At 44.2% G+C, this 17,073-nt stretch overlaps 1 protein-coding gene across 2 annotated transcripts in view; it reads left to right on the forward strand.

The window, feature by feature from the left end:
• Window positions 1–17,073, forward strand: part of VPS50 (VPS50 subunit of EARP/GARPII complex) — a 330,838-nt gene that overhangs the window by 207,872 nt on the left and 105,893 nt on the right. For both annotated transcript variants that reach the window (XM_068238471.1, XM_068238472.1), the window contains 2 exons: window positions 1,633–1,718; window positions 6,935–7,029. In XM_068238471.1, the coding sequence (XP_068094572.1) occupies window positions 1,633–1,718; window positions 6,935–7,029 (181 nt within the window). The remainder of the gene's footprint in view (window positions 1–1,632; window positions 1,719–6,934; window positions 7,030–17,073) is intronic.

Consider the following 17,073-nt stretch of genomic DNA (forward strand, 5'->3'; position numbering starts at 1 on the left):
TTAAAACATTTTCTGTTTAGACCAACTAATTGAGCAAAGTCAGTTTCCCATCGCCAACGTGATTGGCTCTAAACATGAGCTGCCCACCTCCTTCCTCCTACTTCTTCACAGCACCTCTGGTAACTTCTCTCTCCCAGAGTCTCTCACTCAGATCATAACATTGGCTTCAATTCATCAAGCAGTACTGCATTCGGTAATGTGGAAAACAGCGGATTTTTGGGGAGCATTTTTGTAAAAGGTCAATTGATCGAGGCTGTTACCGCATGGCAAGCTGAATTTACCGAGCAGTGTGGTAAATTACCGACTTGTGTGGTAAACCCTTTAATAAATGTCAGTACATATCAATTCTTGAGGGTCAGTTAATGCAGTAAAGCCCAGGAACATGTTCTCTAATTACCGGCAGCTCTTATCTTGCGAAACCCAGCTTCAGGATGTAATAAGACCTGACTGACAGGAGCAGAGAGCCAATAGCAACAGCCTCGGTCTCCTCCCAGTCCCGGTGATAGGATGCAATGGCTTCTGGGGAACAACCAGCTTCTCTTTCCCCCCCCCCCCCCCAGACATCAGAGCAGAGAGCCTGTACAAAAGAGGTTTCCCCTGCAGATACAGAGGAGCTAGTGGGGAAATCACCTAAGCATGGCATTTTTCATGTTTCTTGCAGTTCATCTAAGCTGTGGCAATTAAATAAAATTAAGAAAGGCTAATGGACAGATTCACAGTTAGCAGAGGCAGTAAAATATGTACATATAAAGGGATTAACTCTTTCAGGCAGCAAAATAAAACAAGTAAAACAGCCTGGATATTAATATGTGGAGTGACTGGCATAGGGTTGGCGTGACACAGGGCAATGGGTGGCAATGGAGTGACTGGCATTGACATGCAGACAGTACCCTGCGGTGCCACTCTCAGTACCGAGGGGAGGAGGAGTCACATGCTGGCACACTCTGTACAGGGGGGAGGAGGAGTCACACTGTGTCACTCTCTGTACAGGGGGGAGGAGGGGTCACACTGTGTCACTCTCTGTACAGGGGGGAGGAGGAGTCACACGGTGTCACTCTCTGTACAGAGGGGAGGAGTCACACAGTGTCACTCTGTACAGGGGGGAGGAGTCACTCTCTGTACAGGGGGGAGGAGGAGTCACACGGTGGCACTCTCTGTACAGAGGGGAGGAGGAGTCACACAGTGTCACTCTGTACAGGGGGGAGGAGTCACTCTCTGTACAGGGGGGAGGGGGGCACACGCTGCTCTCCGATTAGCCGCTTGTCCTCACAGAATGATGAGCGACGGGCAGCACTGATAGCAGACATTAGCCAAGATAAATCCGCTTGGAGATCCCCTCACATTTTCCTGCTCTGTCTTCTCAGATATCGGTCCCGCCTCTCTGTACAGGGGAGGAGGAGTCACGCTCTGTACAGGGGGGAGGAGGAGTCACGCTCTGTACAGGGGGGAGGAGGAGTCACACTCTGTACAGGGGGGAGGAGGAGTCACACTCTGTACAGGGGGAGGAGGAGTCACATGCTGCTTTCTCCAGTTAGCCGCTTGTCCTCACAGAATGTAAATGAGAGGCGGGCAGCACTGATAGCAGACATTAGCCGGGATAAAGGCTCACATTTTCCTGCTCTGTCTTCTCAGATATCGGCCCCGCCAGTGAGGAGAATAACTTTGACCGGAGCTATATTAAGAAGAAGCTGGAACACGGACTGACCCGCATCTGGCAGGTAGTTATTTCACTACATTTATGTGCAGAGATCCGCTAGTGATTACGTCAGCTGACAGATGTGATCTTAACTGAAAGTCAAATTGTGATTGGCTGTTCATATGAAAGCAGGAGATTCTACACTTTTAGGTGGAGCTGAACTCTTGCACAGGACAAAAGGAAAACCTAGAAAAATGCCCCCTGTATGTATTTAGAGAGTTTAGCGTGTTTAATTCCCCCTCATTTGTGTCTAATCACAAGCTGTAATTTGATCTATCCCCTTTGTCAGATGACTGCCACGGCAGAGATGGCAGATAAGCTCATTTGAAAGCACAGGAGGTTAACAATATGTATCAGCTGTACCAAATGTTTTTTTTCTTTAAAGGTTATTATGCTGCTGCTTATTTTGTTAAGCAGAGAGAACGTTCTGAGTTCAGGTCCGCTTTAAAGGGACACTGTAGGGGGGTCGGGGGAAAATGAGCTGAACTTACCCGGGGCTTCTAATGGTCCTCCGCAGACATCCTGTGTTGGCGCAGCCACTCACCGATGCTCCGGCCCCGCCTCTGGTTCACTTCTGGAATTTCAGACTTTAAAGTCTGAAAACCACTGCGCCTGCGTTGCCGTGTCCTCGCTTCCCCTGATGTCACCAAGAGCGCACGGCTCAGGCACAGACCATACTGGGCTTGCGCAGTACACTCCTGGTGCCATCAGCGGGAGCGAGGACACGGCAACGCAGGCGCAGTGGTTTTCTGACTTTAAAGTCTGAAATTCCAGAAGTGAACCAGAGGCGGGGCCGGAGCATTGGGGAGTGGCTGCGCCAACACAGGATGTCTGCGGGGGAACATTAGAAGCCCCGGGTAAGTCCAACTCATTTTCCCCCGACCCCCTACAGTATCCCTTTAAAGTAACAATTTGACCACGCCTCCTTTTTATAGGCGTGGCAGTCCCTCCCCCACCTCTGCCGCTCCTTGCAGTGACCCTTCCCCCGCCCCCCAGCGCTGTACAGGGGGTAGTTTCCATGTCTCTCCTCCATAGGACAACAAGGGAAAACCTTGTACTGTATCTATAGTTAGGAAAAAGCAATACCATTGTGTGTGCATGGCGGCAGCTATTCTCCGACTCGGATTCAAATGTCTCTTTATTTATTTGTCTTTTTTAGTCTTATTTCCTGGAGTTTTTCTCAGGTGGGAATACAGGTGAAACTCCAAAAATTGGAATAATGTGCAAAAGTCAATCTATTTCAGTAATTCAACTTAACCACTAGCTATGTCTGCGGCAGTATATCTGTGCCCTGCGGAAAGACGGTTCCCATCCCAGGGGCATGGATATCCGCTCCCGCACGCTCCCGCACACGTTCTCACCGCCGATCGTTAGAGGGAGATTAATGAACGGGGACGCAGTTCCTAATCATTGATCTAAGTCCTCGTGTCAATAATCGCCAGCATTGTAACAAACTGAATTCCACCTGCAGTCATTTCTTCCTGTTTGCGTACTGTTAATACACGGCAGGAATAAAAGGTGTGAGGACATCTTGTGGCCAAATAGTAAACTTACACCTAAATACATTTATTGCATTAAAAACACTTACACATTATTTAAAATGAACTCCTAACCTCCTATACTTTCCCATAAACACCCAAATAAAAGTTTTGCATAAAAAAAATAATAATACATAAATAGTTACCTTAGGGACTGAACTTTTTTAATATGCATGTCAAGAGGGTATATTATTGTTATTTTTGAAAATAAGGGCTTGTAAATAATGATGGATGCAAAACTGAAAAGATGCACCTTGATTTCCAAATAAAATATTGGCGCCATACATTGTGATAGGGACATAATTTAAATGGTATAATAACCGAGGCAAATTGGCAAATAAAATACATGAGTTTTAATTATAGTAGCATGTATTATTTTAAAACTATAATGGCCAAAAACGGAGAAATATTTTTTTTTCATGTGTTTCTTATTATTCCCGTTAAAATGCATAAAATAATTCTTAGCAAAATGTACCACCCAAAGAAAGCCTAATTGGTGGCGAAAAAAAACAAGATATAGATAATTTTGTTGTGATTAGTAGTGATAAAGTTATTGGTGAATGAATGGAAGGAGCGCTGAAAGGTGAAAATTGCTCTGGTCCATAAGGGGAAAAACCCCTCAGTGGTGAAGGTGAGACTAACATATGAAATAGGAACCCTTTTCGGGTGTTTTGGATGATTCAGCTGATTAGAATCTGACGCTTTGAGCCGAGAAAACCTTTTCATAATGTTCTAATATTTTGATTTTGGTGTTCTCATAAACTGTAAGCCATAATCATCAAAATCAAAGCAAATAATGTGGCCACACACGATACAATAAAATGATCCGATTTTAAAGCAATTCGATAAAAAAGATCGGATCTCCCGAAAAAAATCGAAAGCTTTTTTTTTTTCATTCAACTTAAAAATCCGATCGGATTTCCCGTTTTCTTCGATTATAATCGATCCGGAATGCAAGATATTTTTCTTCAATCTTTCTAAAGATTGTATGGTGTGTGTTAGATTGTCAATAATTATTTTAATGGTTCAGAGTCTCTTGAGAAGGTGAAAGTAATATTATTTAAGGTAGCCACACACCATACAATTTTTTAAATATCTGTTCAATTTAAGAATTGTAATCCATTTTTCTGACTGATTGTAACATTTAAAAAATATGACCAATGTACCACACACGGGTTAAATTTGTACCCAATTATGATAATGCTTGGAAACTCTGACAAAATTGCTAGGGTGTGTCAGAGTTTCCAGAGTTTCCAAGCATTTTTATCATAATTGGGTAAAAATTTAACCCGTGTGTGGTACATTGGTCATATTTTTTAAATGTTACAATCAGTCAGAAAAATGGATTGCAATTCTTAAATTGAACAGATATTTAAAAAATTGTATGGTGTGTGGCCACCTTAAATAATATTACTTTCACCTTCTCAAGGGACTCTGAAGCATTAAAATAAAGATAAAATAAAAATACGTCTTTTTATGTCCTAATCCTCTTCATTAGTATCAGCCAAGATGATTCGCCACATCCCCGCGGCGATACGAGGTCTGTATTCCCCCAAATCCCGGGGCAAAATCCTACGGCTTTCTAAGTTGCAGATTTTGCTGCCCGGGGAGGCAAAGCTTTGGACTGTAGCTCCGCCTCCAGACACGCCAATCACCGCCGACCATCGCCTCTCCCCGCCCCTCTCAGTGAAAGAAGACTGGGAGGGACGGGGAGAGGCGGCAATCAGCGGTGAATGAATGGACTGGAGGCAGAGCTACAGCCCAAAGCTCTGCCTCCTCCAGGAAGTACCGGAGGACTCTGCCGGGGATTTCAGGGGGAATAAAGACCTTGTATGGCTGTGGAGATGCGATGAATCATCTTGGCTGATTCTAATGAAGAGAATTCTGACATAAAGACATATTTTTTAACGCTTCAGACTCTTTTTAACCACCTCAGCCTTCAGTCGTTTTCACTTTATGCATCCGAGCAATGTTCACCTCCCATTCATTAGCCTATAACTTTATCACTACTTATCACAATGAACTGATCTATATCTTGTTTTTTCTGCCACCAATTAGGCTTTCTTTGGGTGGTACATTTTGCTAAGAGCCACTTAACTGTAAATGCATTTTAACAGGAAGAATAAGAAAAAAATTGAAAAAATTCATTATTTCTCAGTTTTCAGCCATTATAGTTTTAAAATAATACATGCCTCCAAAATTAAAACTCACGTATTGTATTTGCCCATTTGTCCCGGTTATTACACCGTTTAAATTATGTCCCTATCACAATGTATGGCGACAATATTTTATTTGGAAATAAAGGTGCATTTTTTCCGTTTTGCATCCATCACTATTTACAAGTTTAAAATAAAAAAAATAAAAAATAGAAATATTTCATCTTTACATTGATATTTAAAAAGGTTAGACCCTTACGTAAATATTTACATTTTTTTTTATTGTAATGTTTTTTTGTTTTGTTTTTTTATATTAAACTTTTTATTTGGGTATTTTTGGGAGAGTGGGATGTAAACAGTACCGTATATTCCGGCGTATAAGACGACCCCCCAACTTTTCCAGTTAAAATATAGAGTTTGGAATATACTCGCCGTATAAGACTACCCCTCTTCCAACACACATCAAATAAAAATAAAAAAAATCATGTACTGGTGCTGTGTATGAACAGATACTGGTGCTGTACTGTATGTGTTACCAGCCAGTATATAACAGTATATAGTCAATTGACTTGTTGCATTGGTCAACTCAGACTGGTCAACTCTCCTTGTCTACCTGTTTATCAGAGCGGTATGGAAGAATAGATTGCGCTCCCTCAACAGGGAGATCTGAGAGGCAGTAACAGGATAGGGCGTATCACCCGGCATCAATGACACCCGGCGTATAAGACAACCTCCAACTTTTCAGAAGATTTTCAAGGGTTAAAAAGTAGTCTTATACGCAGGAATATACAGTAATTTTTTTCTGTAAATATGTGTTGATTTTTTTTAATTGATTTTTTTATACATTTAGTTGTAGTTTTACTTTTGGCCACAAGATGGCAGCCATGAGTTTGTTTACAGGACGTCACTCTAAGCGTATATACACTTAGAGGGACGAATGGGGTCTCAAGAGCCAGAAAAAGGGAAGCTTCCGAGAGAAGCTGTCGCTTTTTCTGCGGGCGAGAGGAATCAGTGATCGGGCACCATAGCCCGATTCATTGATTCCTGGGCTAACGATCCGCGTCCGGGAGCGCGCGGACGCGCACATGGCCTCCTGGACTTAGCTAGTACGTCCAGGTGGCAAAAGTGGTGAAGTTGAATTACTAAAATAAATGGACTTTTGCACGATATTCTAATTTTTGGAGTTTCTACATGAAACTGTTTCCTCTTCACAATGAATTTACACTCTCTGCCGGGACCTAGCGTTCTCCACCATAATCTTACGCTCTCCTCCATGATTTTACGCTCTCTGCCGGGACCTAGCGTTCTTCACCATAATCTTACGCTCTCCTCCATGATTTTACGCTCTCTGCCGGGACCTAGCGTTCTCCACCATAATCTTACGCTCTCCTCCATGATTTTACGCTCTCTGCCGGGACCTAGCGTTCTCCACCATAATCTTACGCTCTCCTCCATGATTTTACGCTCTCCGCTTGGACCTAGCATTCTCCACCATGATTTTACGCTCACCACTGTGATCTAACGCATCATGTTGTGTCTTCCAGGATGTCCAGATGAAAGTGAAAACTTACCTTCTTGGAACGGACATGTCCAGCTTCAAATATGATGACTTCATTGTGGTGTTGGATATAATCAGCAGGTAGGTTTGTCATTCTGCTACCATGATAAATGTTCAACAATAAGGACGTATTACATCGGGACACAGGTCAGATATGGAAAGTAGATCACTATCTGTAAATGGCACACTGTAAATCACTGCAAGGAATGGCTGCAGCGGGCGTACATCCCAGTCACTTGAAGGCGCTCTCTGGTCTTGCAGTCACCATAAATGTTGTTCACAGTCAATAATGTAGCTTCTCCTGTGATGTGAGTGTCACAGTTGTGGATTGATGAGACTGCGTGTCTGGATAGGATACCCCACAGGGGTCACTCACCCCAAACATGTGACCACTATAGTCGGGCCCTGAAACACCGTTTGTTGTTCAGGATGCAGTAGATAAAAGCTGCTGTTTAGTAATGTCTGAGTGTTTGCAGCCCCATGGAGCACAGCCAGGTCACCTATTCTCTACTGCCTCTCCAAGCCTGACCAAGCTCATGGTTGTTGCTTCCGTGATACTATCCATCTCATTTTCTGCAGATCCCTCCCAGCATATGAGTCTTCTCCAATGATTTCTGCCTTCTCATTATGTGTCCAAATATGTTCACTCCGGAAGACGGCCGTCTCCTTGCTGTGCCCAGAGCACGTGCTTGCGCAGGATGGAGCATCCCGAGGGCTCCTGAAGCTGCCACGTGACGGCAGATATGAATGGGGGTGGCAGCGCTGGAACGAGGAAGCGGTGAGTGGAGAGGGAAGGCTCTGTTAGATCTAGAGCCTCCCCTCTCCATAGCGAAGTATCTGTCTTTATATTTTACTCTCACTTAACATTTCCTTTAAGGATTGATTGGATCTTCTTGCAGTCCAAGAGACTCTCAGAAGTCTAAGGCAACGATTCTTGTGCAATCCGCCTTCCATATGGCCCAACTCGCACAACCGTACATTACTACAGGAAGAACCATCGCTTTCGCTATACTAACCTTGGTTGACAAGGTGGCATCTTCCAATGAGTAAACGTCTTTTACCTTAATGGCTGCATTCCCTGCCTTCAGTCCAATAACACAAAGTCTGATACTGCTTTCATATCTTCCCCTCTACAGTGCTGCCCATAATTATTCATACCCCTGGCAAATGTACTTTTATTCAACCAGCAAGTCATTTATTGACAGGAAATGAAATGAGTGTCTTCCAAAAGATAAGATGATTTACAAGAGGCATGATTGTGATAGAGAAGACTGCGGACGGCGGCGTGGGAGCGATCGGAGGCGCACATGGGGCTGGAGGAAGCCCCCAGGCATATAGAAAACTTTTAGCTTAGATCATCTCCGGTTTCCTTTAATGCTTCTTCACTTTTGGAAGTTGTATCATCTGCATATCTGAGACTGTTGGTATTTCTTCCTGGAGTCCTAATTCCGGTGTTTGCTTTGTGCAGTCCAGCATTTTGCATGATATACTTGGCATACAAGTAAAATAAATAGAAGTGACAATATACAGCCTTGTCATACTCCTTCTCCAATATTGTACCCATTGGTAGTTCCATGTTCAGTTGTCTCAGCTGCTTCTTGGCCTGCATACAACATGTTAGGAGATCCAGTACGCCCATCTCTTTAACCTCCTTAGCGGTATGCCTGACACTGTGTCGTGCGTGTCGCTGCAGAGCTTTTTCTGCCGATCGGGACCCGCCGGAATTGATCTGTTAGTTTAAATGTGTCTTTTAGATACTAGCTAGCACTACGCTAGCTTGGTATTGTCTGCCGGCACCCCCCAGTGTATATAGTGTGTGTACTGTGTGTGTGTGTGTGTGTGTGTGTGTGTGTGTAGTGTGTGTGTGTGTGTGTGTACAGTGTGTGTGTGTGTACAGTGTGTATATAGTGTGTGCATGTAGTGTATGCAGAGCCGGGACAAGGTCCTCCAGCACCCAAGGCTGAGACACCAAAGTGCGCCCCTCCATCCCTCAACCCCAGCCGTCACACACTGATTGCTATTAGACTAAGAGGGCCCTCCCCCAACCCTCCCATCCCAGCCATCACACACTGATTGCTATTACACTAAGAGGCCCCTCCCTCATCCCTCCCACCCCAGCCGTCACACACTGATTGCTATTAGACTAAGAGGCCCCTCCATCCCTCCCACCCGACCGTCACACACTGATTGCTATTACACTAAGAGGCCCCTCCCATCCCTCCCACCCCAGCCGTCACACACTGATTGCTATTACACTAAGAGGCCCCTCCCCATCCCTCCCACCCCAGCCGTCACACACGGATTGCTATTACACTAAGAGGCCCCTCCCATCCCTCCCACCCCAGCCATCACACACTGATTGCTATTACACTAAGAGGCCCCTCCAGCCCTCCCACCCCAGCCATCACACACTGATTGCTATTACACTAAGAGGCCCCTCCTCCATCCCTGCCACCCCAGCCATCACACACTGATTGCTATTACACTAAGAGGCCCCTCCATCCCTCCCACCCCAGCCGTCACACACTGATTGCTATTACACTAAGAGGCCCCTCCCATCCCTCCCACCCCAGCCGTCACACACTGATTGCTATTACACTAAGAGGAGCCACAGGGCCCCCAACACCTTAATCTCTAGATATCTGGCTTGCAGTCACTTCCATGTATCCCCTTTCTTATTTCTCTCTGCCTCAAACACAATAGGGGAATGATAGGTGAGTGAGTTGTGCGCCCCCTCCTACACTGCGCCCTGAGGCTGGAGCCTCTCTTGCCTCGGCCCGGCCCTGAGTGTGTGTGTGTGTGTGTATATAGTGTGTGTGTGTATATAGTGTGTGTGTGTATGTAGTGTGTGTGTACAGTGTGTATGTAGTGTGTGTGTACAGTGTGTATGTAGTGTGTGTGTACAGTGTGTATCTAGTGTGTGTGTGTGTGTACAGTGTGTATGTAGTGTGTGTGTGTACAGTGTGTATCTAGTGTGTGTGTGTGTGCAGTGTGTATCTAGTGTGTGTACAGTGTGTATGTAGTGTGTGTGTACAGTGTGTATATAGTGTGTGTGTGTGTGTATGTAGTGTGTGTGTGTGTACAGTGTGTGTGTGTGTACAGTGTGTATGTAGTGTGTGTGTGTGTACAGTGTGTATGTAGTGTGTGTGTACAGTGTGTATGTAGTGTGTGTGTACAGTGTGTATGTAGTGTGTGTGTACAGTGTGTATGTAGTGTGTGTGTACAGTGTGTGTATGTAGTGTGTGTACAGTGTGTATGTAGTGTGTGTGTACAGTGTGTATGTAGTGTGTGTGTGTGTGTGTGTGTGTGTGTGTATGTAGTGTGTGTGTACAGTGTGTGTATGTAGTGTGTGTGTACAGTGTGAATGTAGTGTGTGTGTACAGTGTGTATATAGTGTGTGTGTGTATGTAGTGTGTGTGTACAGTGTGTGTATGTAGTGTGTGTGTACAGTGTGTATGTAGTGTGTGTGTACAGTGTGTATATAGTGTATGTGTGTATGTAGTGTGTGTACAGTGTGTATGTAGTGTGTGTGTACAGTGTGTATGTAGTATGTGTGTACAGTGTGTATGTAGTGTGTATGTGTGTGTGTGTACAGTGTGTATGTAGTGTGTGTGTGTGTACAGTGTGTATATAGTGTGTGTGTGTGTGTGTGTGTGTACAGTGTGTATATAGTGTGTGTATGTAGTGTGTGTGTGTACAGTGTGTATGTAGTGTGTGTGTGTACAGTGTGTATGTAGTGTGTGTGTGTACAGTGTGTATGTAGTGTGTGTGTGTGTACAGTGTGTATGTAGTGTGTGTGTGTACAGTGTGTATGTAGTGTGTGTGTGTACAGTGTGTATGTAGTGTGTGTGTACAGTGTGTATGTAGTGTGTGTGTGTGTGTACAGTGTGTATATAGTGTGTGTGTGTGTGTACAGTGTGTATATAGTGTGTGTGTACAGCGTGTATGTAGTGTGTGTGTGTACAGTGTGTATGTAGTGTGTGTGTGTACAGTGTGTATGTAGTGTGTGTGTGTACAGTGTGTATGTAGTGTGTGTGTGTGTGTAAAGTGTGTATGTAGTGTGTGTGTGTGTACAGTGTGTATGTAGTGTGTGTGTGTACAGTGTGTATGTAGTGTGTGTGTGTGTACAGTGTGTATGTAGTGTGTGTGTGTGTACAGTGTGTATGTAGTGTGTGTGTGTGTACAGTGTGTATGTAGTGTGTGTGTACAGTGTGTATGTAGTGTGTGTGTGTACAGTGTGTATGTAGTGTGTGTGTGTACAGTGTGTATGTAGTGTGTGTGTGTGTGTACAGTGTGTATGTAGTGTGTGTGTGTGTACAGTGTGTATGTAGTGTGTGTGTGTGTGTACAGTGTGTATGTAGTGTGTGTGTGTACAGTGTGTATGTAGTGTGTGTGTGTGTACAGTGTGTATGTAGTGTGTGTGTGTGTGTGTACAGTGTGTATGTAGTGTGTGTGTGTGTGTGTACAGTGTGTATGTAGTGTGTGTGTGTGTGTACGTAGTGTGTGTGTGTACAGTGTGTATGTAGTGTGTGTGTGTACAGTGTGTATGTAGTGTGTGTGTACAGTGTGTATGTAGTGTCTGTGTACAGTGTGTATGTAGTGTGTGTGTGTACAGTGTGTATGTAGTGTGTGTGTGTACAGTGTGTATGTAGTGTGTGTGTACAGTGTGTATGTAGTGTGTGTGTACAGTGTGTATGTAGTGTGTGTGTACAGTGTGTATGTAGTGTGTGTGTGTGTACAGTGTGTATGTAGTGTGTGTGTGTGTACAGTGTGTATGTAGTGTGTGTGTGTGTACAGTGTGTATGTAGTGTGTGTGTGTGTACAGTGTGTATGTAGTGTGTGTGTGTGTACAGTGTGTATGTAGTGTGTGTGTGTGTACAGTGTGTATGTAGTGTGTGTGTGTGTACAGTGTGTATGTAGTGTGTGTGTGTACAGTGTGTATGTAGTGTGTGTGTGTGTGTGTACAGTGTGTATGTAGTGTGTGTGTGTGTACAGTGTGTATGTAGTGTGTGTGTACAGTGTGTATGTAGTGTGTGTGTACAGTGTGTATGTAGTGTGTGTGTGTGTACAGTGTGTATGTAGTGTGTGTGTGTACAGTGTGTATATAGTGTGTGTGTGTGTGTGTACAGTGTGTATATAGTTTGTGTGTGTACAGTGTGTATCTAGTGTGTGTACAGTGTGTATGTAGTGTGTATATAGTGTGTGTGTACAGTGTGTATATAGTGTGTGTGTGTGTATGTAGTGTGTGTGTACAGTGTGTATGTAGTGTGTGTGTGTGTGTACAGTGTGTATGTAGTGTGTGTGTGTACAGTGTGTATGTAGTGTGTGTGTGTACAGTGTGTATGTAGTGTGTGTGTGTACAGTGTGTATGTAGTGTGTGTGTGTGTACAGTGTGTATGTAGTGTGTGTGTGTGTGTGTGTACAGTGTGTATGTAGTGTGTGTGTGTACAGTGTGTATGTAGTGTGTGTGTGTACAGTGTGTATGTAGTGTGTGTGTGTACAGTGTGTATGTAGTGTGTATGTAGTGTGTGTGTGTACAGTGTGTATGTAGTGTGTGTGTACAGTGTGTATGTAGTGTGTGTGTACAGTGTGTATGTAGTGTGTGTGTACAGTGTGTATGTAGTGTGTGTGTACAGTGTGTATCTAGTGTGTGTGTGTGTACAGTGTGTATGTAGTGTGTGTGTGTACAGTGTGTATGCAGTGTGTGTGTGTGTGCACAGTGTGTATGTAGTGTGTGTGTACAGTGTGTATGTAGTGTGTGTGTGTACAGTGTGTATGTAGTGTGTGTGTGTGTACAGTGTGTATGTAGTGTGTGTGTGTACAGTGTGTATGTAGTGTGTGTGTGTACAGTGTGTATGTAGTGTGTGTGTGTACAGTGTGTATGTAGTGTGTGTGTGTGTACAGTGTGTATGTAGTGTGTGTGTGTGTGTGTACAGTGTGTATGTAGTGTGTGTGTGTGTACAGTGTGTATGTAGTGTGTGTGTGTGTGTACAGTGTGTATGTAGTGTGTGTGTGTGTACAGTGTGTATGTAGTGTGTGTGTGTGTGTGTGTGTGTGTACAGTGTGTATGTAGTGTGTGTGTGTACAGTGTGTATGTAGTGTGTGTGTGCACAGTGTGTATGTAGTGTGTGTGTACAGTGTGTATGTAGTGTCTGTGTACAGTGTGTATGTAGTGTGTGTGTGTACAGTGTGTATGTAGTGTGTGTGTGTACAGTGTGTATGTAGTGTGTGTGTACAGTGTGTATGTAGTGTGTGTGTGTGTACAGTGTGTATATAGTGTGTGTGTACAGTGTGTATATAGTGTGTGTGTGTGTGTGTGTGTGTACAGTGTGTGTATAGTGTGTGTGTACAGCGTGTATGTAGTGTGTGTGTACAGTGTGTATCTAGTGTGTGTGTGTGTACAGTGTGTATGTAGTGTGTGTGTGTACAGTGTGTATGTAGTGTGTGTGTGTGTACAGTGTGTATGTAGTGTGTGTGTACAGTGTGTATGTAGTGTGTGTGTGTACAGTGTGTATGTAGTGTGTGTGTGTGTGTGTGTGTGTACAGTGTGTATGTAGTGTGTGTGTGTGTACAGTGTGTATGTAGTGTGTGTGTGTGTACAGTGTGTATGTAGTGTGTGTGTGTGTACAGTGTGTATGTAGTGTGTGTGTGTGTACAGTGTGTATGTAGTGTGTGTGTGTGTACAGTGTGTATGTAGTGTGTGTGTGTGTGTACAGTGTGTATGTAGTGTGTGTGTGTGTACAGTGTGTATGTAGTGTGTGTGTGTACAGTGTGTATGTAGTGTGTGTGTACAGTGTGTATGTAGTGTCTGTGTACAGTGTGTATGTAGTGTGTGTGTGTACAGTGTGTATGTAGTGTGTGTGTGTACAGTGTGTATGTAGTGTGTGTGTACAGTGTGTATGTAGTGTGTGTGTACAGTGTGTATGTAGTGTGTGTGTACAGTGTGTATGTAGTGTGTGTGTGTGTGTACAGTGTGTATGTAGTGTGTGTGTGTGTGTGTGTGTACAGTGTGTATGTAGTGTGTGTGTGTGTACAGTGTGTATGTAGTGTGTGTGTGTACAGTGTGTATGTAGTGTGTGTGTGTACAGTGTGTATGTAGGCTCCTCCATCCCTCCCACCCGACCGTCACACACTGATTGCTATTACACTAAGAGGCCCCTCCCATCCCTCCCACCCCAGCCGTCACACACTGATTGCTATTACACTAAGAGGCCCCTCCCCATCCCTCCCACCCCAGCCGTCACACACGGATTGCTATTACACTAAGAGGCCCCTCCCATCCCTCCCACCCCAGCCATCACACACTGATTGCTATTACACTAAGAGGCCCCTCCAGCCCTCCCACCCCAGCCATCACACACTGATTGCTATTACACTAAGAGGCCCCTCCTCCATCCCTGCCACCCCAGCCATCACACACTGATTGCTATTACACTAAGAGGCCCCTCCATCCCTCCCACCCCAGCCGTCACACACTGATTGCTATTACACTAAGAGGCCCCTCCCATCCCTCCCACCCCAGCCGTCACACACTGATTGCTATTACACTAAGAGGAGCCACAGGGCCCCCAACACCTTAATCTTTAGATATCTGGCTTGCAGTCACTTCCATGTATCCCCTTTCTTATTTCTCTCTGCCTCAAACACAATAGGGGAATGATAGGTGAGTGAGTTGTGCGCCCCCTCCTACACTGCGCCCTGAGGCTGGAGCCTCTCTTGCCTCGGCCCGGCCCTGAGTGTGTGTGTGTGTGTGTATATAGTGTGTGTGTGTATATAGTGTGTGTGTGTATGTAGTGTGTGTGTGTATGTAGTGTGTGTGTACAGTGTGTATGTAGTGTGTGTGTACAGTGTGTATGTAGTGTGTGTGTACAGTGTGTATCTAGTGTGTGTGTGTGTGTACAGTGTGTATGTAGTGTGTGTGTGTACAGTGTGTATCTAGTGTGTGTGTGTGTGCAGTGTGTATCTAGTGTGTGTACAGTGTGTATGTAGTGTGTGTGTACAGTGTGTATGTAGTGTGTGTGTACAGTGTGTATATAGTGTGTGTGTGTGTATGTAGTGTGTGTGTGTGTACAGTGTGTGTGTGTGTACAGTGTGTATGTAGTGTGTGTGTGTGTGTACAGTGTGTATGTAGTGTGTGTGTACAGTGTGTATGTAGTGTGTGTGTACAGTGTGTATGTAGTGTGTGTGTACAGTGTGTATGTAGTGTGTGTGTACAGTGTGTGTATGTAGTGTGTGTACAGTGTGTATGTAGTGTGTGTGTACAGTGTGTATGTAGTGTGTGTGTGTGTGTGTGTGTGTGTGTGTATGTAGTGTGTGTGTACAGTGTGTGTATGTAGTGTGTGTGTACAGTGTGAATGTAGTGTGTGTGTGTACAGTGTGTATATAGTGTGTGTGTGTACAGTGTGTGTATGTAGTGTGTGTGTACAGTGTGTATGTAGTGTGTGTGTACAGTGTGTATATAGTGTATGTGTGTATGTAGTGTGTGTACAGTGTGTATGTAGTGTGTGTGTACAGTGTGTATGTAGTATGTGTGTACAGTGTGTATGTAGTGTGTATGTGTGTGTGTGTACAGTGTGTATGTAGTGTGTGTGTGTGTACAGTGTGTATATAGTGTGTGTGTGTGTGTGTGTACAGTGTGTATATAGTGTGTGTATGTAGTGTGTGTGTGTACAGTGTGTATGTAGTGTGTGTGTGTACAGTGTGTATGTAGTGTGTGTGTGTGTACAGTGTGTATGTAGTGTGTGTGTGTACAGTGTGTATGTAGTGTGTGTGTGTACAGTGTGTATGTAGTGTGTGTGTGTACAGTGTGTATGTAGTGTGTGTGTGTGTACAGTGTGTATATAGTGTGTGTGTGTGTGTACAGTGTGTATATAGTGTGTGTGTACAGCGTGTATGTAGTGTGTGTGTGTACAGTGTGTATGTAGTGTGTGTGTGTACAGTGTGTATGTAGTGTGTGTGTGTACAGTGTGTATGTAGTGTGTGTGTGTGTGTAAAGTGTGTATGTAGTGTGTGTGTGTGTACAGTGTGTATGTAGTGTGTGTGTGTACAGTGTGTATGTAGTGTGTGTGTGTGTACAGTGTGTATGTAGTGTGTGTGTGTGTACAGTGTGTATGTAGTGTGTGTGTGTGTACAGTGTGTATGTAGTGTGTGTGTACAGTGTGTATGTAGTGTGTGTGTGTACAGTGTGTATGTAGTGTGTGTGTGTGTGTACAGTGTGTATGTAGTGTGTGTGTGTGTACAGTGTGTATGTAGTGTGTGTGTGTGTGTACAGTGTGTATGTAGTGTGTGTGTGTGTACAGTGTGTATGTAGTGTGTGTGTGTGTGTACAGTGTGTATGTAGTGTGTGTGTGTGTGTGTACAGTGTGTATGTAGTGTGTGTGTGTGTGTACAGTGTGTATGTAGTGTGTGTGTGTGTGTACGTAGTGTGTGTGTGTACAGTGTGTATGTAGTGTGTGTGTGTACAGTGTGTATGTAGTGTGTGTGTACAGTGTGTATGTAGTGTCTGTGTACAGTGTGTATGTAGTGTGTGTGTGTACAGTGTGTATGTAGTGTGTGTGTGTACAGTGTGTATGTAGTGTGTGTGTACAGTGTGTATGTAGTGTGTGTGTACAGTGTGTATGTAGTGTGTGTGTACAGTGTGTATGTAGTGTGTGTGTGTGTACAGTGTGTATGTAGTGTGTGTGTGTGTGTACAGTGTGTATGTAGTGTGTGTGTGTGTACAGTGTGTATGTAGTGTGTGTGTGTGTACAGTGTGTATGTAGTGTGTGTGTGTGTACAGTGTGTATGTAGTGTGTGTGTGTGTACAGTGTGTATGTAGTGTGTGTGTGTGTACAGTGTGTATGTAGTGTGTGTGTGTGTACAGTGTGTATGTAGTGTGTGTGTGTACAGTGTGTATGTAGTGTGTGTGTGTGTACAGTGTGTATGTAGTGTGTGTGTGTGTACAGTGTGTATGTAGTGTGTGTGTACAGTGTGTATGTAGTGTGTGTGTGTGTACAGTGTGTATGTAGTGTGTGTGTGTACAGTGTGTATATAGTGTGTGTGTGTGTGTGTGTGTGTACAGTGTGTATATAGTTTGTGTGTGTACAGTGTGTATCTAGTGTGTGTACAGTGTGTATGTAGTGTGTA

Source organism: Hyperolius riggenbachi, chromosome 5, assembly GCF_040937935.1.
Source record: "Hyperolius riggenbachi isolate aHypRig1 chromosome 5, aHypRig1.pri, whole genome shotgun sequence".
Classification (NCBI taxonomy): Eukaryota; Metazoa; Chordata; class Amphibia; order Anura; family Hyperoliidae; genus Hyperolius; species Hyperolius riggenbachi.